The 27,421-nt window shown below is 37.0% G+C and overlaps 1 protein-coding gene across 1 annotated transcript in view; it reads left to right on the forward strand.

The window, feature by feature from the left end:
* C6H4orf50 (chromosome 6 C4orf50 homolog) overlaps positions 1 to 22,551 on the forward strand; it is a 156,770-nt gene extending 134,219 nt beyond the window's left edge. The window contains exon 18 of the mRNA XM_072621421.1: positions 22,085 to 22,551. Within this exon, the coding sequence (XP_072477522.1) occupies positions 22,085 to 22,116 (32 nt within the window). The 3' untranslated portion in view covers positions 22,117 to 22,551. The remainder of the gene's footprint in view (positions 1 to 22,084) is intronic.
* The last annotated feature ends 4,870 nt before the right edge of the window (positions 22,552 to 27,421 follow it).

Raw genomic sequence — 27,421 nt, forward strand, 5'->3', positions numbered from 1 at the left:
TGTGTGTGTGTGCGTGTAGGTGTGCGTGTGCGCATCAGTACGTTGGGGGAATATGGGGGAGTGAATGCCTACCAATGTGCTGTTGTGATACCTGAGGAGGGGTAGCTACAGTACTGGGGAAAAGTTTCTTGCAATGTACCCTGGAATGGAGCAGGTGTAAGGAGGCACTGCCATGGATATTTGGGAGTACTTGTGCCCCACTTTGAACTGTGCTGGTCACTTGGCTGAGGCTAAGAGCTGTCCAGGTAGTTCATACTAGAGTGTGATTGGTACTTGTCAATCCAGGAGCTCTGGCACCAGGGGGCTCAGTCTTTCTCCTCCCGGGATGTGTCTCTGACAGTGACTCTAGCTTGAGGCTTACCTCCACAGAAAGTCTTCCTAGATGCTGAGGCCCCCATACGTGTCTCCCTACTTATTCCCTATCTTGTCTGTACCTTCAGAGGCTACCTATCAAATCAATCAGCAAGCATTTTCTGTTTGCTTTTCAAGTGCCAGGAAGTCTGCAGAATTCTAGGGGTACAAAGAAAGAAGTAAAATAGTTCCTGTCCTCAAGGAGCTCATATTGTATTGAAGGAGACAGTGTTTGCATAAATAGATATACAAAGTGGATATTATACAAAATATACGGCAGAGGCATTAGCAACAGGTTGGGTGGATATAGGAAAAGTCTCTTTCAGAAGGTAGCCACTTGAGCTGAATTTTGAAGGAATCCAGGGATTCCAAGGGGTAGAAGTGAGGAAGGAATGCATTCCAAGCAGGTGAAACAGTCAGTGCTAAGGCATGGAGATTGGACATAGAACATCATGTGTGAATTGCAAGAAGACCTGGACCTCAGAGTTTCAGGAAATACGTAAGGTGTATAAAAACTAACATTATAGGAGGAGGATGAGTGGGAAAGAGATTTTCATATAAAACAGAGAGAGAACTTACTATTGTATCCTAGAGTTAATAAGTCACTGGAGTTTTTTAGGTAGTAGGCTGCCTTTTTTCCATATTATGTTCACCTTAATTGTGTGAATAATATTTCTTTATTCTTTGTAAAAATTTATTTATTTTCAGTTTTCAACATTGACTTCCACAAAATTTGAATCAAATTTTATCCTCATCTTCCCCCTATCCTCAACCAAGGACAGTGTGTATTCTGATTACCCTTTCCTCCAATCTGCGCTCCCTTCTATCACCCCTCTCCCTTATCCCCTTCCCTTCTATTTTTCTGTAGACTAAGGCGGATTTCTCTACCCCATTGCCGATGCATCTTACTTCCTAGTTGCATGCAAAAACAATTATTAACATTCATTGGTAAAGCTTAGAGTTCCACATTCTCTCCCTTCTCCCATCCCCATCCACCCTCATTGAGAAGGCAAGCAATGCGATATGGGTTATACATGTGTAGTGTAGTCATTCAAAACACTTCCATGACAGTCATGTTGTGAAAGACTAACTATATTTCCCTCTATCCTGTCTCTGCCCTCCATTTATTCAGTTCTCTCCTTTGACCTATCCCTCTACCAAAGTGTTTGCTTCCAATTACCCCTTAGCTCAATCTGCCATCCCTTCTATTATCCCCCTCTTTTATCCCCTTCCCCCCCACTTTCATGTAGGGTATGATAAACTTCTATACCCAACTGAATGTGTATGTTATTCCCTCTTGAAGCCAAATCTGATGAAAGGAAGTCTCACTTATTCTCTCTCATCTTCCCTTTCTTCCCATTCATTGTAGAAGTTCTTTCTTGTCTCATTTATATGAGAAGATCTACCTCTCCCTTTCTCTTTCTCCTAGTATATTCCTCTCAACAGTTAATTTTCTTTTTTTAGGTATCATTCCTTCAAATTCAGCTCACCCTGTGCCCTCTCCCTCCCTCCCTCCCTTCCTTTCTTGATCTCTCTCCCTCATACATGCATATACATATACACACACATATATGTATACATGCATACACATACACACATATATACATACACACATGCTTATATACATACATACATACACTGTAGGAGAGTTGGAGGGAATATATATATACATATATATATTATATATATTTAAAGGAGGGAATATGTATATATATATATATATGTTTATATATGTACATATTCCCTCCAACTCTCCTAATACTGAGAAAAGTCTAATGAGTTACAAATATCATATTTTCATGTAGGAATGTAAACAGTTCAACTTTAATAAGTCCCATATTGTTTCTCTTTCCTGTTTACCTTTTCATGTTTCTCTTAATTCTTGTATTTGAAAATCAAATTTTCTATTTGGCTCTGGGTCTTTTCAACAAGAATGCTTGGAATTCCTCTATTTCATTGAAGTTCCATTTTTTCCCCTGAAGAAATATATTCAGTTTTGATGGGTAGGTGATTCTTGGTTTTAATCCTATCTCCTTTGACCTCTGGAATATCATATTCCAAGCCCTCTGATCCCTTAGCTGCTAAATCCTGGGTTATCCTGATTATGTTTCCATAATACTTATAATATTTCTTTCTGGATGCTTGTAATATTTTCTCCTTGACCTAAGAACTCTGAAATTTGGCTACAATATTCTTAGAACTTTTCTTTTTGATATCTCTTTCAGGAGGTGATCAGTGGATTCTTTCCATTTCTGTTTTACCCACTGGTTATACAATATCAGGGCAGTTTTCCTTGATAATTTCTTGAAAGATGATGTCTAGGCTTTTTTTCTGATCATGGCTTTCAGGTAGCCCAATAATTTTTAAATTATCTTTCCTGGATACATTTTCCATGTTAGTTGTTTTTCCACTGAGATACTTTACATTGTCTTTTATTTTTTCATTCTTTTGGTTTTGTTTTATAGTTTCTTGATTTCTCCTAAAGTCATTAGCTTCCATTTGTTCCATACTAATTTTTAAGGAATTATTTTCCTCAGTGAGCTTTGGACCTCCTTTTCCATTTGTCCAATTCTGCTTTTTAAGGCATTCTTCTCCTCATGGGCTTTTTGGATTTCTTTTGCCATGTGGCTTAGTCTAATTTTAAAGCTGTTTTGTTCTTCAGCATTTTTGGAGGGTTTTCTTTAGCAAGGTGTTAACTCATTTTTCATAATTTTCTTGCATCACTCTCATTTCTCTTCCCACTTTTTCCTCTACTTCTCTTACTTGATTTTCAAAATCATTTTTGAGTTCTTCCATGACCAATTCATATTTTTCTTGGAGGCTTTGGATGCAGGAGCTTTGGCTTTATTGTCTTCTTCTGGCTGTATATTTTGATCTTCCTCATCACCAATGACATAAGAGATACCTCTTCACCAAGAAGGTAAGGATTTATAGTCTGTTTCTTTTTCTCTGTTTGTTCATTTTCCCAGTCAATTACTTGACTTTTGAACTCTGTTATGTGAAGGGCTCCAGAGACAGCTGCCCAGCCAATTACTTCACTTTTGAGATCTTTGTTAAGTGGAGGTCTCCAGATGCAGTCTCTGCTTCAGCTTTGACTATTGCTGCCCTGGGGCTGGGACTGGAGCTGGGGGTAGGGCTGGGGCCAGACCAAACTCCCCTCTCAGCTAGGTAAGTGACCCTTCCCACTGATCTTCAAAGGTGTCTTTGGCATTTGTGGGTTGAAAAGTCTGGAAACTGCAGCAGGTGCCAGCCATTCGGTCCCTTAAAGGCCTGCTCCAGCTCTGTCTGCCACCATACAGTGAACTGTACTCCACTCCCAGTCTGGTGTGATAGCCCTTTACTTTAACCTTCCAGATTGTCTTGGGCTGGAAATTTGCTTTGTTCTTTCATTTTGTGACTTCTGCTGCTCTAGAATTTGTTTAGAGTCGTTTTTACAGGTTTTTTGAGGGGTTTGGGAGAGAGCTGTAGCAGTTCTCTGCTTCTACTCCACCATCTTGGATCCACCTCCATGAATAATAGCTTTAAGGAGACTTTTACTTCTATACCTTTGTTACAGGAAAAAGATTCCCACTGAAGTTTATTTTATAGGTAACTGTTGCAAATAACTCAACCACAACACAGAACTTCTAGAGATTAAAACAGGCTTTGTTATGCTTAAGCACACACACACAAAAGATCTCTCTAATGAAAATTAAGATTGTGATGGAATCATTGACAAATTTTATTTTTTTAATAAAAGAAAAAAAAACAAATTGCCTAGATCCAAAATGAAAACAGTGGAATCACAAACAATGAAGATAAAATTAAAGAAATTATTAGGAGCTATTTTATCCAACTATATGCCAATGAAAATGACAATATAAATGAAATAGATGCATATTTTAAATATATATGTATATACACATACACATATGCATGTATGTGTGTATATATGTGTAGATAGATAGATAGATAGATAGATAGATAGATAGATAGATAGATATAGATATGTAGAGATATAGAGATATATATATTTCTGACTTCTGGGGGCAGCACCAAGATAGTGGAGTAGAGAAAGCACTCATCTGAGCTCTCCCAACAAACAAATTTAAAGTAATATAAACCCTGCAAACAACTCTAAAGTAATGCCTCCAACTGAATTCTAGAATAGTAGAGTCAACAAAAAGTCAGAGTGAGATGTTTTTCCAACCCGAGATAACATAAAGGGAAGTTGGCCTGGAGCCCACATGGATGAAACATCAGTGGTGGGACTAGGTGCTGGCAGCTGAAGCAGCAGCAGCTTTGGAAGCTCTCAAGCCAGAGATAGTTAATGGACTTAGCAACTGGTCAGAAAGAGATTACAGGGTACCCTGTGCAGTACTAGATGAAGGACCAGATGCTATTTAGTGACTCCATTTTCTATTCCCATTTGTGGTTCATGGTTCAAGGGTAGACAGGAGTGAAGGAAAGATGTCTTTTTTCACCGCTTTTCAATATAATCCTAGACATGTCAGCTATAGCTTATAATACGACAAGAAAAAAGAAGGGATAAAATACACAATGAAGAAACAAAACCACTACTGTTTGCCCCAGAGAATCAATTAAAAATAGTTGAAACAGTTAACAGCTTCAGCTAAATTGCAGGATTTAAAATAAATCCACATAATTTGTGAGCATTTCTACATTCTACCAACAAAATGCAACAGGAAGAGATAGAAAGAAAAATTCCATTTAAAATAACTGCAGACAATATAAAATACTTGGGGGTTACCTGCCAAGACAAACCCAGGAATAATATACACATGTGTACAAAGCATTTTTACATACATAAAAGCATATCTAAACAATTGGAGAAATATTACTTGCTTATGAGTAGGCTGGACAAATATAACAAAAATTATAATTCTACCTAAGTTAACTTACTTATTCAATACCATACCAATCAAACTACCAAAGAATTATTTTATAGAGCAAGAAAAAGTAATAACAAAATTTATCTGAAAGAACAAGAGGGTAATAACATCAAGGGAATCAGTGAAAAAAATGTGAAAATAGCTCCAGATTTCAAATTATATTACAAAGCAGTAATGATCAAAATAGTCTGGTACTGGCTGAGAAATAGAATGGTGGATCAGTGGAACAAATTAGGTTCACAATACATAGCTGTAAATGACTGAATTAATCTAATGTTTGATCAACCCAAAGATCAAGTATTTTGGGAGAAAAATTCAACATTTGACAAAAATTACTGGGAAAACTTGAAAGCAAAATGGCAAAAACTAGGCATAGAGTAGCATTTCACACTGTATACCAAGTTAAGAACAAAGTAGACAAATGATTTAGACATAAAGGCTGACATCATAAAAAAATTTGGGAGGGCATGGGAAAATATATCTGTCAGAACTATGGATAAGGGAAGAGTTTATGACCAAACAAGATATAGAAGGGAATAAAATATAATAAATTTAATAATAAAATATATAATTTTGATTTCATGAAATATAAAATCTTTTGCACAAACAAAACTAGTATAGGCAAAATTAGAAGGAAAACATGAAGCTGGTGAAAAAATTTTTACAGAAAGTTTCTCTGAGAAAAGCCTAATTTCTCAAGTTTATGGAAAATGAGCCAAATTTATAAAAATAAGAATTATTCCCCAGTTAATGAATGATGAAAGGATACGAACAAGAAGTTTCAAGAAGGAATCAAAGCTCTGAATAGTCATGTTAAAAAATGCTCTAAATCACTTAATCAGAAAAAAAGCAAATTTAAATAGTTCTGTGTTAGTACCTCACACCTATCAGATTGGCTAACATGACAGAGAAGGAAAATGACAAATAATGAAAGGGATGTGGAAAAATTGGGACACTAATGCATTGTTGGTGGAATTGTGAACTGCTCCAAGTATACTGGAGAACAATTTGAAATGAGACCTAAAGATTATAAAACTGTACATGCTCTTTAATCCAGCAATACCACTACTAGATCTATTTCTCAAAGAAATCAAAGAAAAGAGAAAAGGTTCTAGCTGTACCAGCAACAAATTGGAAATTATGCCATATAAAGAAGGAAGTTTGTATTGGGCAATGGCTGAGCAAGGTGTGATAGGTGATTGTGATAGAATACTACTGTGCTTTAAGAAATGCCAATAAGGATGGTTTCAGAAAACAAAACAAAACTGATGTACAGATGCACAGTGAAGTGAGCAAAACCAGGAGAACATTGTACACAATAGCAGCAATATTATAGTGATGTTTTTAGTGCTGTAGTCTCTGAAAGACTTAGCTGATCAAGATAGTGATCCAAGACAATTCCAAAGGACCCAAGATGAAAAATGCTGTCTTCCTCCAGAGAAAGAACTGATCAACTCTGGTGCTGATTTTTACTTTCTTTATTTTTCTTGTTTTATTTTATATTTGCTTTTGCACCATGGCTGATATGGACATAGGATTTGCATGACCTCACATGTATAATCAATATCAAATTGCTTGCTTTCTGAGGGAGGAGGAAGGGAGAGATTTTGGAACTGAAATTTTTTAAGTTGTCATTTTTTACATGAAATTGGGAAATATCTAATGAAATAAATAAAAATAACTTTAGAATTTGAAAAGAATTTAAATTTAAATTTTTAAAGAAATTAATTTTATTTTTTTAATTTAAATTTTAAAATTTTTAAAAATTAAATTTAAAACAATTAAACATTTTAAAATATTTAAATTGCTGAGATTAACAGACAAGGAAATAGGATTCTTACATAACCCTATCTTAGAAAAAGAATTTGTAAGGCCCTAAATGAGCTCCCTAAGGAAAATATCCCAAGGCTAGATGTATATACAAGTGAATTTTGCTTCATGTTCACATATAAAGAACATGGTTCCTTATACTAATAAAAATTCAGATCTAATCCTTCTCCAGTCCCTATCTCTTTAAGGTTTATAAAGCACATTGTAAGATGAAGAAGTGGGATAGTCTCTACCCTCAAGGGGCTTATAAACTTGCATGTATGCCAAGGGCTATAATATAAAATTGTGAGGTCATAAGAAGAAAATGTCACATCTGAGAGGGAAGGATTCAGGTAATGTTTAAAGAAAGATCTGGTATTTGGACTTAACCTTTAAGGAAGACTGACTTTGACTTGGATCCGAGGTCATGAATTTAATTCACATCTCTGACATTGCCTTGGCAAGTCATTTGACTTCCCCAGTTTTATTATTTGTAAAATGAGAGATTTGGACCAGATGCCTCCTAAGTCCCTTGTTGCTCTAGAATTAGGATCCTGGGTGAATAGGAACTTAAATAGAAGAGATGAGGTGGCATGGGAATGGGAATTGGGGAGGTAGAGGACCTTCTAAGCAGAGGGGAAAAAATACATTGCTCACAGGAGATGTTGAATGATTCATATTATCTGGAACATAGAATAAAACACTATTACTGACATAACATAAAGCAGGAAAAGTCAGTTGAAACCAGATTGTAGAGAATGTATGAAGTGGTTTGGGGATTGCTACCCTCCCCCCCCCCAAAAAAACCTCACAACAACTATTATTTGTATTCTGTAAGATTTTTGCTAAAGGGAGAAAATGGGTAGGATGAAACCTACCCATCTCTCCTTTGGGTACTTAGAGTGGAGCAATAGTAATTTAATGTTCCTTCCTTCCCCCAGGCAGCTGGACAGCCAGATGCAGAAGATTAGGCAAGTGAATTGATATTGGCTGAAAGGCCACAAGGCAGTGAATCATGATAAATTGCGGCAGATTCAGTTGAAAAAGACTAATATGTATGAGACAGCATAGTGAGATGAGACCTCATTATTACCAGGAATGAAAGAGAAGACAAGATAAGCTGGATTTGTAGATATTACTATATTGGAAAATGTGGCAAAACATTATTGTCAAAAAGCCTACAGAGAAAGATCTGGAAATTTTAGTGGATCTCAATCTCAGTAGGAGTCAGCAGTGGGAGACTGAATCCAGAAAACGAAGCTAACTTAGGCTTCTTTGAGAGGAATTGTGTTCAGGGCATGGGAAGTTAGAAATCCATTTTTTTCTGTCCTCATCTCATCTATTTAGAGCCCTATATGTAGGTCTAGGAGTCACATTTTAGGAAGGATATTGTTATGCTAGACTTATCTGGTGGCCAGTGACCAAGACAGTAAAGGACTAGAGACCATGCCATATTATGATTAATTGAAGGAACTGGAAATAAATAGTTTTGGAAAGAAAATGCATAGGAAGAACATTAAAAGCACCTTCAAGTAACTCTTCAGAAGAAGGTATATTCTTCTCAATCAATGAGGACAGAACAAGGAGAAGTAAGAGTTGTAAAGATGGCCAGATGATGACCAGTTGTTGGGGATGGTTTATAAGAGATTCTCAGGCTGGTAGAGATTAACGGTAATTTAATTCAGAATGTGACCTTCTAGGTCCTTGGGTGTGGCCTTTTGATTGAGTCCAAGTTTTATAGAACAAATCCTCTTATTACAATGATTTGTTCTGTTAAGTTTTGGTCAAAGGGCCCCACTTGAGAACTAGAGGGCCACATGCGGCCTTGAGGCCACAGGTTCTCCAGCCTTGGATTTAATTGTACTCTGAGATACCTTACAGGTTTAGGCTTCTGTAATTCTGTGGTACTTCCTCATAAGAAACAAAAGGTGTGGGCCTTCCTACAAAAGAAGTCTCCCCTAATCAAGTTTCCATTAATGGACTTCACCTAAGGTCTATTAATGCACTGGGGAAAATCTTTAATTCTTCCACTCACTCACCATTAACCTTACATTAACGTCACACAGGGTTATTGTGAGTGTCAAATGAGTTAATTTGTGTAATATGCTTTGTAAAACTTAAAGTAATATATAAATTCTAGTAATTGTTATTGTTATTGGTGATGCAGTGGATAGAGCACCAGTGCAGGAGTCAGGAGGACCTGAGTTCGAGTCTCACCTCAGACACTTGACACTCACTAGCTGTGTGACCTTGGGCAAGTCACTTAACCCTAACTGCGCCTCATCCTGGGTCATCTCCAGTCATTCTGATGAATATCTGGTCACTGGATTCAGATGGCTCTGGAGGAGAAGTGAGGCTGGTGACCTGCACAGCCCTCCCTCACTCAAAACAAAGTCAAGTGCAAATCATGTCATCATTTCTCTGATGGCATGGTCTTCTTCGGCAACAAAGGACTAACACACACACTATGACTACTACTATTATTACCATTATTACTACTATTTCTATTACTACGATGCCTTCTTAGAATAATATTTTTTAATAAAGAATATGATAAATTTCAGTTAGAAGTTAGTAAAAATAAAGTTGTAAATTTTTTCTATATCCAAGTTCCTAGATCCCCTAAAATACATCCATCAACAACGGAAATCTATGAACCCCAGACTAAGACCCTGAAATTAGATTATCTCTAAAATTTCTTAAAGTTCTACACCTTTATGATTTAATGATTCTGCTTGTGTGATCATGAGTATTTCTTCTATACTGGGCCAGGCCAAACTCAGGCAAATCCAATAACTCAGTCTGGATATTCAAATGAGATAAGGTACTTGTGGACCATAAATTGTGATAAAAACAATTTTAATTGTGATAAGATTAAATTGGCACCATTTGGTCAAGAATTCCCCTATTTTGAATTCAGTTCTCCATAGACCAGAACTTTTAGGCCTCAGGGAAGCAGAGAAAGCTAAACCAATAATTAAAGCTCCAGTGCCCTTCCTCTTAGCCTCCCTGTCTTCTTAAAGGGAAATTGTCCCAGTCTATATCAAAACAGCTGGTGTTCCTACCGTAGTCACTTAACCACTTTGTCTCAGTTCTTTGTCTTTAAAATTAGAGAGAATAGAAAAAATGATCTCAAGGGTCCCTTTTGGTTCAAATTCCTATGATTCTATTACACCACACTGCCTTACAACAAAAACAATAACTCTGTCAGTCATATGTGGCCAGTGTGGGGAAGAGACAGCACTTCATAGACTCAGAAGGAGCCTTTGAGATCATCTTTTCTAACTCCCTTATTTTACAGATGAGAAAAAGAGAGAAAGTGGCATGAAGAAAATGGGTATCTTGCCAATTCCTTCCTTTCCCTTTTGTGGTATATTTGCCCTGGCAGACTCTGTTGAGTTGCCAACTTTGGAACCATTGCCGTAAACTATATCTCTCACCTCCCACCTGGCACTTTGGATTTGGTTTCTCAGAAAATTATGGCCGGACTTGGCTTTCTATTTGCATTAGTGTCTATGCTTATGACTTGGACCATTTTCTCTTGCCCCGGGAGAGTTTTTCCATCCAATTCTATTGACTGTGCCTCAAAAGCTTTATTCCTGATCTGTGATAGCTGGATTGCTTTTATTGAAACAAGCTTTGTGTCCAGAGGATTTATTTGTTTATCACTGTGGCACTATATTGTAAGACTTCATTTAATTAGGACTAGCAATTTAGGGAAATCCGAACCCCAGTTAGAATAATAACAGCAATCTTTTTATATCAATGGGTTACAAGCTTATCAGTCTGGAATACATCCTTCCCCTCTTGGAGCTATCCAGTTCAACTCAACAAGCAATTACTAAGCACCAGCTGCATGCTTGGCACTGTGCTATGCTCTAAGGCAGGGGTTCTTTTTGCTTCATAGATGCTTTTGACAATCTGGTGAAGCATATGTACCCCTTCTTAAGATTTGTTGCCTGCATTCATAAATGCAGGAAATGGTAAATATCAGCTAGAAGTTAGTGAGTTTTTATGTATTGTATTCTTTTTGAATAAGATATAGTTTTCCAGAACCAATATGGAATGATGTTCCTGTGTCATGTCTGCTTTTGTCTCTCTCTCTCTCTCTCTCTCTCTCTCTCTCTCTCTCTCTCTCTCTCTCTCTCTCTCTCTCTCTCTCTCTCTGTATATATATATATGTATATGGCCAAGAGGGGCACCAGAGAACCCCATGTTCAACAAGGTAAATGTAAGTATCTGCCAATATAGTGGATTGAAATATGTGGGAACATGATAGAGTTTAGGAAGAGAATATCCCCATTACCAGCTCCTGCCTTGTTCAGGATCCTAGTCATCTCTTAATGCTGCCCAAGATTACACTAGCTTTTTTTGGCTGCCATGCAACATGGTTGGTTAATGTTGAGCTTAAGGTCCACTAAAATTCCCCAAACTGCTAATTAGCCACATTTTAGTCATCAGGTACTGAAGTTAACCCCTATTAAATATAATTTTATTACACTCATCCAAAAGTTATAATATATCACTATCTCTTTGGATCTTGTCTTTGCCATCTAGTGTATTAACTATCTATCCTAATTTCATGTCACCTCCAAATTTAACTTACTATCTATTCCTTTATTCAAGTTATTGACAAAAAAATTATGAAAGATCACATGATGAAAGACTAATCCCTGGGATTGAGTCCTTGTCAAAGGATCAGATTAAAGACCTACTCCAAAGTTGACATCAATCCCTTGATGAACTTTTTGGGTCTCGTTATCCACTCCTACTTCTACCTAGCTGTGCCATCATTGAGACTGTATCACTCACTCCCTGTTTTCACAACATAATGTGGCAGACTTTGTCAAATGTTTTGTTGAAATATAGACCAACTACCACATTCTCTTGATTTACCAGCCTAGCTAACCTTTCAGAAAAGGAAGTCATTTATCTCCCTTATTCCTCCCAACAGTCCTAAAAGGGAGGGAGGGCTTAGTGTTTTCAGAAGAGGAGACTAGTACCTTCACAAAACTAGTCAATATCAGAAATTCAAAATTAGGTCTTTTGGTCTGCCTCCAGGATGCTCATTCTGCCTTGGAATAGCACACTGAGTAGAAGATGTTGGCAGGCCATGTGATTTTTTTTTAAACATTGGCCAGGCTGACTTAATGACCCAAAGGAGGCAATTGAATAGAAATTTAAAGCTAGATTAATTTCAGGACATAAGAATTAGAAGAGGAATTTATCTTAGTAGGGAAAGAGAGTGGATGACTTTTCCAACATCAGATTTCTGCTTTGCTGATAGGTCATTTTCCTTTCACTTTTTGTGAGGTTGGCAAATTTCAGGCCCCATTAAGTTATTTACTCAGTTAGATTATGCAAACTCAAGGTTGTGTCCAGGTGACACATGTGCAAATCATTTTGACACAACAGATCCAATGCAAAATAATGCCAACTCTTCTTGGGAAGTGAAAAATGATAGCTCTGTGGTGTATTTAAGCATGCATGATTAAGCCTTGTAACCTTTGCAGGAAGCAATAACCTATTTAGAAGCTGGAGGCTGGTTGTAAATTTTGAAGCAACCTTTCAATTTCAATCAAGGAAAGGTTCTATGTATTGTCACAGTTATCTATATTTGCATCTGATCTCTTTTACAGAGTGAGTTCTATGACTACTGTGAATTCTTATCTAGTCCAGTGCCTCACACAAAGTCTTAAACACTAGAGACTTAATGAATATAGGCTGAATGGGTGGAGGAAAGATAATCAAGCTGTAAGGCAGCTAAGTCCTTTGTGTGATTTTGGATTTTGTCATATGGTTTATTGCCTTAATAAATCTTCTAAATAGGATCTATACCCTTCTCATCATAGTTTAATGAGATTCAGAGGAATCTTTGGCTTCTAAATTAATGAATTAAGATCAAGTGTTCTTAACCGTTTTTTGTTGTTTGTTTCACAGGCCCCTTTAGCAATCTGGTAAAACTTTTGGGCCCCTTCTCATGATAATTTTTAATGCATTTGTCTACATATAAATGTTTGAATATACATGCATGTGTATATGTGTGGATAAGTGGACATGTACCCATATACATAAAGTTATATTGAAATATGCTAATCAAAACATTAAATAAATAAGTTCACAGACCCCAGGTTAAGAATTCCTGAAGTAGTCTTAAACATTAATAATTGCCAGTAGTAAAAAGAGGCCATGATGATGTTTCAATTTTAAAGCATTTAGTAAATGCTAATTCTAGGAAGGACTCAGGGATAAGCCCCTAGTGACTTCATTATGTCCCTAGAATCCTGCCTTCGAGGAGTTTACATTTTATTGAGGGAATATGATATTTACAAAGAAAATAAAAATGAAAAACATCTGAAGAAGATGAGAATGCTACTGAGGGAGGGAATCAGGAAAAGTTTCTTATGTTGGGGGAGCCTTGAAGAAAGCTGAAGATTCTAGAAGCATAGTTGATAAAGGAATACATCTCCTGAATGTGGAGTGGCCTGTGCAAAGGAAGGTGAAAAGCTGATGCTGTAGCATGAAGTTTGCCTAGTTGGCAAGAACATAGGGGTATGAGTAACAGTAATGTGAAATAAGTCTGGAAAGGTAAACTGGAGCCAGATTGTACAGTGTTTTAACTGTGGAGGGCAAGAGTTTTTCTTCTGTTCTATATGCAACAGAGAGCCACTGAAAGATCTTGAGCAGGGTAGTGACATGCTGAGAATTGTGTTTTATGAATGTTAATTTGTCAGTTGTATAGACAATGTATTGGAAAGGAGAGAAAATAGAAACACAGAGATAATCATAAGGCTATTCATTGCCTAAGCCAGAGGCTATAGGAGCTTGAACTAGAATAGTAGCCATGTAAGTAGAGACAAGGGAGTAAATGCATGAAATTGAATGAAAGTAAAATTGATAAGATTTGGTCATCGATTGGATATGGGTTAGAGTGTAGGGAAGAAAGAATTGAAGACAATTGATGTGACTAATGATGCAGATTTCAGCATTTGGGTGGGTAGGGGTGGGCAAGAATTTTGTTTTTGAGATACTTTTTATTACCTGAGAGAGACAGAGAGGGAGAGGAAGAGGGAAAGGGAAAGGGAAAAAGACTCAAGCCATCTTATATAATGTATAATATAATAATATAGTAAGAATCTATACTACATATAGATCTATAACATTGTAGATCTACATATAATAATAATCTGTAATAATTTTCATGAGTATCTGGTTGCGGAAATAGAAATTCATTGATGAGGACCCAAAAGCTGGAATGTAGAGTATATTCCTCCTCAACACCCTTGTGTTTACTTTGAGGACCCTGGGAGAAATTGAATGTAAACATATGTTGATGGTCTATATCTGGGAACCTATACTTTCCAGGGTGAGGGCAAGTTGAAGTTTATAAACCTGTCCAGAAATTGAGTAGATGACCACCTGCCCATATGAGAGATATGAGACTTCTACAGCAAGTAAATATGCCACATAAACCATTAGCATTATAGTGTGTGTGTGTGTGTGTGTGTGTGTGTTTGTCCTTCATTGCCGAACAAGACCACACCATCAGAGAAATAATGACATGACTTGCACTTAACTTTGTCTTGAGTGAGGGAGGGCTGTGCAGGTCACCAGCCTCACTTCTCCTCCAGAGCCATCTGAATCCAGTGACCAGATATTCATCAGGACGACTAGAGATGACCCAGCATTATAGTAACAAGTATCTTAAAGCTAGTATAAATTCACAGGAGTGTTTGAATGTTAGAGACAGTAAGAACATATCAAAATATGATGGGGATCTCTTTTTTTAAATGATAAAAGCAGAAAAGTGAAACAATTCAGGTCAAGCTATCAAACTATTTATGCATACACATCTGTGTATCTATGTACATAGGCTCAACACATGCATATGATAGATACTTTAATTCTGACATGTAAACACTAATTTATTAGGATATCAAAATATTATATCTCTTTGCTTTGAGAGATAATACATTCCTCTCTTCTTGGAGGCAGAGACTCCTCTCAGCTCAAGTGTAGAGAGTAGGTACTCAATTCTGGAGATGAGGACCCTCAAGTATCAGGGCTAGGGTGCACTAGCTTATCTCTAACACCCTAAGTCAATGATTCTATGATTTAAATGAACGGCATCTAAATTGCTCAGAGTTCTCCCCACCAGAAATCTGTGGTGAGGAAGTGACCTTGGCAATGAAAAGTTCACAGCTGCAGGTCCTGATCATGGATGGGAAGTTTCAGAGGTCAACATCTCCAGTGCCGTTTCCAAACATTAGTTAATCTGTGCTACCTACCTTTGAAGTAGGTCAGGTCAGCACTGATTCGCATTACAGAATAATGTGAAGAAAAGGTTAAGGAAACAATCTTGAAGTATTATTTCCCCTTTGCCTGTCCCTCACATCAGCCAAGGGAGAAATTGTTTACTAGCTAGTGGAGCTAAGTGAATAGTTGTAATTACCCCTTATATCTATATAATAATAATGAAAAAATCATCATCATCACCATCATCATATCATTTCATGTAGTGTTTTATAGTTTTTAAGGCATTTTTGGAGTCAGTATGATTTTGGAAGGAGAAATGGATATACTTTTGTAAGACCTGTGTTTATATCCCAGTTGTGCTATTTATTAGCTGTGGGTTTTAATTTTGTCATCTGTAAAATGTGGGGACTAGACAAGGTAGGCTCTAAGGGCCCTACCAGCTTAAAAAGTCTATTATTTTATAAAAAAATCTATTATCTTATTGGAAGCTTACAATAGGTCTGTGATAAGTAGGACAGAAATTATTGTCCTCGTTTTTGTCCTCATTTTCTGGTAACTGAGGCACTCCTAATTGGTAGCTAGAGTCTTACAATGCCTAAAATTCCCAGAAGGAGAGTCTTTCCTTTGAGTGTTGGGCATCTTTAGGAATCGTAATATATATTAGTGGAGAACAGTAACCTGGAAGATGAGAGAAGAGGTAAATTGTGATGAGATACAGATAATGAATGAATAAATAAGTGAATGAATGAAAAAGTATTTAACAAGTATTTACTATGTGCAAAACTATGTGGTAAACACTGAAGATATAAATATAATAGCAAGATAGTCCCTTCTCTGAAGAAGCTTACATTAGGACTAGAGTTCTTGATATGACATCTATGAATTTGTTTTATAAAATATTTTGATTAGAGTATGTCAGTATAATTGGTTCCCTTTGAAATTCTCTGTATTTTGTTTTATCCATTTAAAAATGGGATTCTGAGAAAATTTCAAGACACCATAAGGTTAAGAACCTCTATAATAATAGAAGGCAATACATATAGGGAATTTCAGTTGCAAATCAAAGAGAAAGAACCAATTCTTCCAGAAAGAGTAGCCGTAAATGAGATGGTAAGGCATCTTCTTCACTGCCATTTCCATTGATACATCTCTATTTGTTGAATCACTTAATGGCACTTCCCTTGATTTTGGTGGGGGAAATTTTCTTTTCTGTATCTTCAGTAGGTATGGCCATTGAGAAGGTGGGGGCTGCAGCACTGACTGGTAGAGACAGTTGTCAGGTCATAATCTCTCCAAGGGCTGTTTCCCTGGACAATGGCTTTGGGGAGCTGGACTGAAAGCAGTGCTGGTAGTCAGGAGGGTACTGCTAGTCCTGAGGCAATTGAGCACAGGGTCCTGGGCTGTTTCCAACTGGTAGAGAGAACTGGTACTGAGAAGGTATGGCCATGGTTTGCCCTACCACCTTTTGTCTATCTCTCAAAGACAAATAGTTGGCACGATGAATAGAACTGGACCTGAGTCAAGACGACCTTAGTTTAAATCTTGCCTCAGATGCTTACTAGCTGCGCGACCCTGGGCAAATCACTTAACCACTGTCTGCCTCAGCTTCCTTGACTCTTAAATGAGAACACTAATAGCACTTATGTCTGTTGTGAGAGTCAAATTAGACAATATTTGTAAAATACTTAGCAAAGTGTATGTGTTGGATATAAGACCTTTATCAGAGAAACTTGCTACAAATATTTTCTCTTAATTTTTTTCAGTCAACAAATTCTGCCTTCTCTTCCTCCCACCCCCATCTCTCAAATGAGAATCTGTCCTCTATTACAAACAGATGTAGTCAAGGAAAACAAATTCCTGAGCTGGCTATGCGCAAAAGAAGATATATTTCATTCTGCACTTAGAGTCCATCACCTCTCTATCAGTAGAGTACCATGTTTTATAGTGAATTCTTCAGAATCATGATAGACCATTGATAATAATTCTTAATTCTTTTAAATTTGTTTGTTTTCACACTACTGTTCTTGTATAAATTGTTTTCCTGATTTTGCATTCTATTCATTTCATACTGTATTAGCTCATACAAGAATTCATAGGCTTTTCTGTAATTGTCCTCTTCATAATTCCTGACAGCACAATAATATTCCATGTTATACATATACCATAACTTGCTCAGATTTTCCCCAACTTATGGACATCCCTTCAGTTTCTAATTTTTTGCCATCACAAAAGGAGTACTATTTATTTTTGCATATTGGTGTCTTTTTTTTTTCTTTCTTTGGGGTGTAGACCAAATAGTAGTATCTCTGGATCAAAGGGTTTACAGAGTTTAATAACTTTTTGGGTGTAGTTATTGCTTTCCAGAAAGGCTAGACCAGTTTATAGATATACCATCACTACACTAAATGTACATCTTTTCCCAAAACCCCTCTATCATTTGTCATTTTACTTAAAGGCAAAGATTTCCCCCCCCCAGTTACCTACATCCCTTCTAATGTTAACTTCATTTTTGTAAAAACTTTTCAATTTTATAGAATCCAAATTATCTGTTTTGTCTTATGCAATCTTATCTCTTGTTTAATCATGAATTCCCCTAACAATAGATCAGAAAGGTCATTTCTTTTGCTCTTCCAATTTGTTTATGATTTTACCTTTTTAAGCTCCAAAACAGATATTTGAAAGTCAAACATTTATTTGGAACTTATATTGGCATAAAGCACAAAATATTGGCTTATACATATTTCGACCTCACTGCCTTCTAATTTTCTGTTAGTGTTCGTTGAACAGTGAGTTCCTGCCCCAGTAATTGGGGTCTTTAGGTTTACAGAACATCAATCTATTAAGTTTGTTTGCTTCAGTATGTTGTATGTCTAATCTGTTATGCTAACCAAGCTCCCTATTTCTAACCAACAGCAAATTATTTTAATTTAATTTAATTCAATATCTGATAATCTTAGACTCCCTTCTTTCCCACTTTTGGAAAAATTATTTCCATTGAGATTCTTGACAATTGGTTATTCTAGATGGATTTCATTGTTATAATTTTTCTAATTCTGTAAAGCAATCCCTTTGATAGTTTGATTAGCATAGCACTGAGTAAGTAAATTAATTCATATAGTATGTCCATTTATTATATTGGCATGAGCTATTAATATTTCTCCAGTTAGTTAGGTCTGTCTATTTCCATAAAGAGTGTTTTGTAGTTACGTTCATAGAGTTACTATGTGTATTTACTCCCTCATTTTAAATAATAAAAACATCTATCATTTATAAAAGACTTTAAGGCTTGCAGATAACTTTGAATATACTATTGTTTGATCCTTGCAACAGTTTGTGAAGTATTCCTATTTTACAGTTTAAGAAACTGAGACTGGAAGAGGGTTAGTAACTTGTTATGGTGTCTTATGATTAAATGCATGAACTCAGTGACATCTTTTTCCTGATGTCATTCAGTGATTTGTATAATTTCACATACCCAGTTAATTAAAGGATTCTATTTTAAACACAGCTCTTCTGATTCTTGGACCAAGCTCTTTTCACTGTATCTGTTATTACTGTTATTTGGTATTAGGCTTATAATCTCCAATTTATCCATAGAGATGAGTACAGAATTAGGACTAGGCAATAAGTAAACAAATAATTGACACAGTATCCTTAAACCTCAAGGCTAGGAGAGCCTCTATATTCTGCCAACTTATATATCTCTAGGCATTTAGGTGGCAGAAAGGATATAGAGCTTTGAGCTTGGAGGCAGGAAGACCTGAGTTCAAATCCAGCCTCAGACATTTACCAACCGTGTGATACCAGGTAAATCATTTAATCTCCTACTGCCTCAGTTGCCTCAACTGTAAATGGAGATAATCATAGCACTTGCCTTCCAGGATTGTTATGAGGATCAAATGAGATATTTGTAAAGCACTTGGCAAAATTCCTGACACAGAGTAGATGCCTTAAAAATTCTTGTTCCCTAACAGTGTGGCGGAAATTAGGCATAGACCCATACCTGACACCGTACACAAGAATAAAGTCCAAATGGGTACATGATTTAGGTATAAAGATTGATACCATGAATAAACTGGAGAAGCAAGGAATAGTGTATTTATCAGATCTATGGAGAAGGGAAGAATTCTTTACTAAAGGAGAGATAGAATGCATTACGAAATGCAAAATGGATAACTTTGAATACATTAAACTGAGAAGTTTTTGCACAACCAAACCCAATGCAACCAAAATCTGGAGGGATGTAGTAAATTGGGAAAGAATTTTTACAGCTAAGCTCGGGGATAAAGGCCTCATTTCTAGAATATATAGAGAACTGATCCAAATGTATAATCATACAAGTCATTCCCCAATTGATAAATGGTCAAAGGATATGAACAGGCAATTTTCAGAGGAAGAGGTTAAGGCTATCTATAATCATATGAAAAAATGCTCTAAATCACTATTGGTTAGAGAGATGCAAATCAAAACAACTCTGAGGTACCACATCACACCTATAAGATTGGCAAACATGACAGAACAAGAAAATGATAAATGCTGGAGAGGATGTGGGAAAGTTGGAACACTAATTCATTGTTGGTGGAGCTGCGAGCGCATCCAACCATTCTGGAGAGCAATTTGGAACTATGCCCAAAGGGCTACAAAAATGTGCATACCCTTTGACCCAGCAATATCGCTACTAGGACTATATCCCCAAGAGATCATAAAAATGGGAAAGGGTCCCACATGTACAAAAATATTTATAGCAGCACTCTATGTAGTTGCCAAAAACTGGAAGTCAAGGGGATGTCCATCAATTGGGGAAGGGCTGAATAAATTATGGTATATGAATGTAATGGAGTACTATTGTGCCATAAGAAATGATGAACAAGAAGACTTCAGAGAGGCCTGGAAGGACTTATATGACCTGATGCTGAGTGAAAGGAGCAGAACCAGGAGAACCTTATGCACAGCAACAACCACAGTGTGTGAGAGTTTTTTCTGGTAGACTTAGATTTTTGTAATAACACAAGAACTTCTTACCAAAAAAAAAAATCCCAATGGAGGATCTCAAGACAAAATGCCTGCCACACTCAGAGAGAGAAATATGGAAGTCACTCACATAATGTAACAGATCATGTTTGTGTATGTGTATGTGTTTGTGTATCATGTTCTGATTTGTTATACAATTTCTTTCATTTATCTTAGTCTGACTACATAGCATGACTATAGTGAAAATATACTCAATAGGAAAGTATATGTAGACTCTATACAGAATTGTATGCAGTCGTGGGGAGGGAGGGGGGGAGTGGGGGGTAGGTGGGGGCGATAAAATCACAATTGTATGGCAGTGAATGTTAAACATTACAAAATAAAAAAAAAAATTCTTGTTCCCATCCCCCTGCCCTTGTACTCCATGTGAAGTGAATAGGACTATTTTTTTTATATTTCAAGAATGTTAGCTAACATTTATATATCACTAATTATGTACCAGACACTATGCTAAATGTTATGAATTATAATCTCATTTGATCCCCATAACAACACTGGGAGATAGGTCCTATTATTATTCCCATTTTACAGATGAGGAAACTGAGTCCAAGAGAGGTTAAATTACTTCCCTAGGGTCACATAGCTAGTAACTAGATGAGGTTGAATTTAAATTCAGATCTTCCACACTTCAGGCCCAGTACTCTATCCACTCTACCACCTAGCTATCAAGCAGTGATATTTAAAGACATAGCTATAGACTTAACCTGGAAGGATGGTTAGGAATGGAACTTGTTCAGAAGGACTTAAGAAATCATATATTCTCATTCCCCTTATAGATTATAGGAGTGATTCTTGAGAGTTCTATGCATGATGAGTAGGGATGAGAAATGGTAGAAACAGTCAAGTCCACCTTCACCTGGTTCATGTTGCTCATGCAAAGATTTGCTAAAAATATTGTCTGCTGATCCCAATTGCCTAATGAATCAAGTTCAGATATGTCTGCCTAATATTGAAGGTCTTCCACTATCTAGCTCCACTCCACTCGGCATCTCCCACTTTATCTCATATCAGTTGGCCACATCATTCTGTACTCCAGTCCAAAGGGTCCACTCCCTGTCTCCATCATTAACAATCATTTGGCATTTTTTTGCCTTTGTTAACATATTGACCTATTCCTCTAATGTTTTCCTTATGTCTTTTACCTTATTTATTTCCTATCCCTTCTTTAAGTCATTACTCAAAGGCCACCTTCTCCGGGTAATCTTTCCTTGAACCCTGTAAGTAACACATTTCTCTCCCCCATGTGCCTACAAAGCACTTCTTCTTTCCCCAAACTGTTTAACATACTAGTTATGTAATATTGCACATTATTCTCTATGCTTATATCTTACTCCTTTTAGAGAATTCAAAATAGATATCACGATGTTTTACGATTAAATGTATAAATTTGGTGATGTCTTTTTCCTGATGCTATTTTTCCCTCTCCTTTTCAACCTATTCTTTCTCTGATGGAAGTCAGGTCAAGATTTTGAGAGGAAATTGCTGGTGGCCTTCAGATCTTTCACTCCCTTCCTCTCTATAGATAACAATTACTCGGACTATCCTCAAATAAAAATCATGCAATGATCATAAGAAGCAATGAGAACTTGGGATAAGCCCTGTGTCACAGATGAAAATGTGCTTTATAGCTTTTGAATGACATGTTATTTATAAATACACTTGGTCTGTTGCACTTGTATATTTAAGAGCTAAATTGAACAGGGAGTTCATTTTAATAAACTGGATTTCTGATTTTGTTGTTGCAGGAAAGAAGATAGCACATAAGCAAAGCACATAACCTTAGAAATATTGGCATCCCTCCCAGCAGAGTCTGCTGCATCAGTGAGAAGAGGTTGGGAGCAGACCAGTGATTTATATTCTTCTCTGAAGGGCTTTGCTGCAAATCAACCAAGTTTCCATCACCACAGCCTGTTATATTTCAATGCATTTTCAGAAAATTATGAGTTTCCACATAATTCTAACCAAAGGAACAAGATAGCTCATGCTGAATTTTTTTCTTCCTTCCTTCTTCAATCACATTGGTAAAGGTGGCATAATAGAAAAAGAACTAGAAATTCTACCTCTGGAACTTGACAACTGTTATCATGGGCAAGAGAGATCCATTTGGAAGAGCTAGAGTTGAATCGTGAATCTACCATTAGCCCAATGATGATGGACAAATTATTCCATCTTTCTGGGTCTATTTCCTTATATGTAAAATATTGTCATGGGACTAGATGACTTCTAAAGTTCTTTCCAGGCCTCATACCCTCTGTTTTCCATTCTAGAGTTTCTTCTAGCTTGGACATTCTATGTTCTATGGTCAGTGAGCATTTCTTGAGTACCTATTACTTATTAGGGATTATACTATGCCCAAGAGAAACAAAGAAAGCAAAAATGTTCCCTGTCCTCAAAAAACCATACATTTTAATGGGGGGAGTGAGGGGGCATACAAGTAAATAGGTACATACAAGGTATATAAAGAATAGATGAAAGGAAAAGAGAAGGCACTACCAGGCTGGTGAAGTGGCAAAAACTTTTTGTAGAAGGTGGACTTGAACTGAGCATGGAAGGAAGCCATTGGTTTTAAGGATGCTGCCTGAGGTGTGATGTCAGTTGTCCATATAATCTATCAAATCACAGTACTTTTTACTACAACAGGTTTTACAATGAACCAAACTCATTACCAGGTACTATATCTGACCTTTACAATGAACCACATTGTGTTGTATCATTAACAAATGAAATTTAGTTGACAGAGTGTATATTGTGGGGTACCAAGGCAGGAGCTAGGCTTAGTCAAGGATTGGAATGAAAACTGGGAGAAGAAAGGCAATTAAATATCTTGGACTTTTAGTCCAAGTAAACAAAATAAAATGAAATGGCCAAACAAGTTACCATAATTTTCAGTTTTTATCCCAAACAGTGTGGCATTACGGATACAGTGTTGGGTTTGGAGACAGGAAGATTCAAGTTTGAATCTTGTCTCCAAAATTTATTATCTGTATGATAATGAACAGATCATCTAAGTTTTCTGAACATCTGTTTCCTCTTCTATAAAAATATTGTATCTGTAAGACAATCTCAAAAAGTTGCTATGAAGTTCAAATGCAATAAGGTATTTCAAGTGCTTTGCAAAGCTTAAAATGTTATACAAATTTAAATTATTGTCAATTCACTATTTGACTTTTTTTAATAGATGCAATATTGGTCTTCTAAAGCCATTTTTTACAGATGTGCTCTACTTTGAGAAAACAAGGTCCAAAAGTTTAAATTTACAAAGCAGATACATCAAGGAATGTTGATTTACATTTACAGCAGGCTTAACTGAATAATTTCCATAGATTTTAACATGTGATTCAATGACATTTAATTTACTCATAACTTTCTAGAAGCCGAAACATGAAAGAAAATATTTCTGAATTATATAACATTTTAGGGAAAATCATTTCCTTGTTAGTGGAAAGATGCAACAAGATACTAGGCTTTTCAAATGAGCATTTCTTCATTTTTGAAGGTCTTCCCCTACTTTTTTGCAGAATCTGTTATTTGCTACTGAAGTTTTCACGTGTCATAATTTCATGCCTTAACATAACAAGTACGAGGTTTTACCCCAGTAGAAATCCATGGATTTGATTAATTTGTACTTTATTGTCTCTATCCAAAAGTTTTGGGAGGTGCTTTTATATTACTTCCTGGATTGCAAATTTGTCTTCTATGTTTTCATTCTTTTGGGTTTTTTTTTTTTTTTTGGTAATTCCTTGATTTCTCATAAAGTCATTAGCTTCCATTTGTTCCATTCTAATTTTTAAGTAATTATTTTTTCAGTGAGCTTTTGAACCTTTTTCCATTTGGCTAATTCTGCTTTTTAAGGCATTCTTCTCCTCATTGGCTTTTTGGACCTCTTTTGCCATTTGGGTTAGTCTCATTTTAAAGCTGTTATTTTCTTCAGCATTTTGGGGAGGAGGTTTCCTTTAGCAAGCTGTTGACTCTTTTTTCATAATTTTCTTGCATGACTCTCATTTCTCTTCCCTATTTTTCCTCTATTTCTCTTACTTAATTTTCAAAATCCTCATTGAACTCTTCCATGGCCTGAGACCAATACACATTTTTCTTGGAGGCTTTGGATGCAGGAGTTTTGGCTTTGTCATCTTCTTCTGGCTGTATGTTTTGATCTTCCTCATCACCAATTATGTAAGAGGATACCTCTTCACCAAAAAAGTAAGAATCTCTAGCCTATTTCTTTCCCCCCCATTGTCTCATTTTCCCAGCCAGCCATTTACTTGACTTTTGAGCTCTTTACTGAGTGCAGAGTTCCAGAAACAGCCACTACTTCAGCAATGGCTGCTGTCATCCTGGTGCTGGCTCCAAAACTGGGCCTGGGGCTCGAGCCACATCATGCTCCCCTCTCACCCAGGTGAGAGACCCTTAAACTGACCTTTGAGGCTGTCTTTGGCATTTGTTGATTGAGAAGTCTGGAAACCACTGCAGCCACCAGCAATTCAGTCCCATAAGGCCTGCTCAGCTCAGCCTATGCAGAACTCCCAGCCTGGAGTGATAGACACTTCCTGTGACTCTTCCAGATTGCTTGGGCTAGAAATTTGCTTCAGTCTGTCTTTTTGTGGCTTCTGCTGTTCTAGAATTTATTTAGAGTCATTTTCTACAGGTTTTTTGAGGTGTTTGGGGGAGAGCTCTACCAAGTCCCTGCTTCTACACCACCATCTTGGCTCTGCTCCTCCCAATTTCCTCATCTTAAAGAAGAAATTACACTCTATTTCTGAGGGATTTTCCAGCCTTAACTTTCTGGGATCTGGATCCTTGACACTTTAGTGGAAATAATTCTTCTTTTCAAACAAAAAAACTTCACTCTTTTGAAAAATGAGTTAAGGTAATTTGAAGATATGTAATACTACCGAATTGTGTCTGCTTTTATATCTTTGCCCTCACCTGAGGTTTTGCTTTTCTATTTCCAGGTAGATTCCCTCAAGGAAATTACAAGAAAATATAATGATCTCTTCTTAGCAGGGACCTCCCACTTGGAGGAAACTTATTGTATCTTGCTGGTTAAGGAATATTGAATATCAGGTATAGAGATTTTCCCTTTCTATCTTTCAGCAGTGTCCATCCTTTGGTCCTAATTCTGTGCTCTGAGTCCTGGAAGCACTATCATTTTCCCACTACATCTTTTCTTCAGGAAAGACCTCTCCACACTGCAGAGTTCTCTGTGACTTTAATTTAAAAAAACACTCTCTTTACTATAACCCAGAGAAATAGGCTATGTGAGTATTATATTTCCTATTTTGCAGGTGAGGCTGCTAAAGTTCCAAGAGGGAAAGCAATTCCCTCAGTGCCATATATCTAATATGTATTGAAACTGTGATATAGATTCAGGTCTTCTAATGCTAAGCTCCAAGCTCTTTTCCATAGATCGCTGCTCTTCCTAATGACAGCTGATATCTAAAATGAAAAGGTCTGTTGACATCCTCAGTGATAATAATAATAATAGCTCTCATTTCTATAATGCTTTAATATTGGTAAAATGATTTCCTCACAGTCTTGCAAAGTAGGGAGTATAATTATGTGACTGCTTTCTAGTAGTAAAGGCAAGCATTTTTAAATTATTAACAATAAGACCTGAAAAAAGTATTTTCTTCTTTACTCCAGAACTCCTCTACTCCTCATTCCCATTACCTGCACACTCTGGTGTGTCAGGGTTGGACTGGACCTGATTTTTGCATGTGTCTTTGTCTCTAATTTCAAGTGCTTCATCTGTGCTTCTAGCACATCCTGGCCTCATCTCTCTCCCCCCTTATAGCTACCAGATGGTAAATTTCTTTCTCCCCTCTTGTAGGTCCCAGATGGTAAATTCCTCCCATGCTTCCTTACTCCTTCCTTGGAGCTGGTCCTTTTTCTTCTCAATCTGTTCCTTTCCAGAATCTCCTGAGATGGCTGTCTGAGTATTCTCAAAGCTGGTCTGGGGAGTTCCTGGAAGTAACTCATGTTCCACTTATGCAAGGGAACCTAATAATGGCTACTATTCTGAGGAAACTGAGGCTTTAGAGATTGCTTACATTTTGCTGTAATGCACTGCTCCTTTTGTAATCTAGCTAATTGTTGATAAATTTATAAAGCATGATGCTGCAATGGAAATAGTTCTTGATCTGATGACAGACAGGTTCAAATTCTGGTTTTACAGCTTCCTAGCTGTGTGACCTGAGGAAAGTCAAGTAACTTCTATGGGCCCCATTTTTTGTATCTGGGTAGATGACCTCTAAAGTCCCTTTCAAGCTAAAAAAAAAATCCTGCATTCCTTTGGTTTAAAGTTTGAATTGGCTTTCTAATCTTTTCAGGAGAATGGGTTATGATTTGCAGAACCAAGCCCATTGTGACTGTTCTCTAAGGGCCACAAGTTAAGGAAAGGAAAAAAATGGTTCTGAAGTGCACAGCTAAAGAATGCTTTCCAGTAGCTAAGTTGGCATGACAACACTTTTTGCTGAACTCCCAGCAAACCTTCTTAAAATAGCCACCCTTGGAGAGTGGTGGTGCAGACATATGCGGAGGCATCTCTGTTTGCTGTGCATGCCAAAGTAGGCAAACCTGCCTGTCTGCCAGCCTTGAGGCTGCTAAATATGAACTATGTTACCTGCCTCACTGGGCTGCTGTGAAGAGAGTGACTTTACAGTGTCATAGAAATGTGAGAGATTGTGGTTATTATTATAAAACCACAGAATGTCACAGTTAGAAGGGATCTCAGAGATCATCCAGCCTAGTGGCCTCATTTTACAGAAGAGGAACCTGAAAATCAGCAAAATGAAGGAACTTGTTCAAAGTCACATGGTCAATATTGGAGTCAGGACTGAAATGCAGAGAAGGGAACTCACTTGATCTGAACAACACAAATTATAAATAGCATGACTGGAATTTGAACCTAGGACCTCAGCCCAAACTTAGTGCTTCTACCTCTTTTGTATACTGACCCATAAATAACAATTGAGAAAACTGATCAGAACAAGTGAGTCTCCTTTGGACAGAATTGATGTCCTGTTTTCCCTCTGAGTAGACCCCATCTCCCCAGTAACCCATGTGCCTTCTGAAGCTGTACA

This window comes from Notamacropus eugenii, chromosome 6, assembly GCF_028372415.1.
Source record: "Notamacropus eugenii isolate mMacEug1 chromosome 6, mMacEug1.pri_v2, whole genome shotgun sequence".
In the NCBI taxonomy this organism is placed as follows: domain Eukaryota; kingdom Metazoa; phylum Chordata; class Mammalia; order Diprotodontia; family Macropodidae; genus Notamacropus; species Notamacropus eugenii.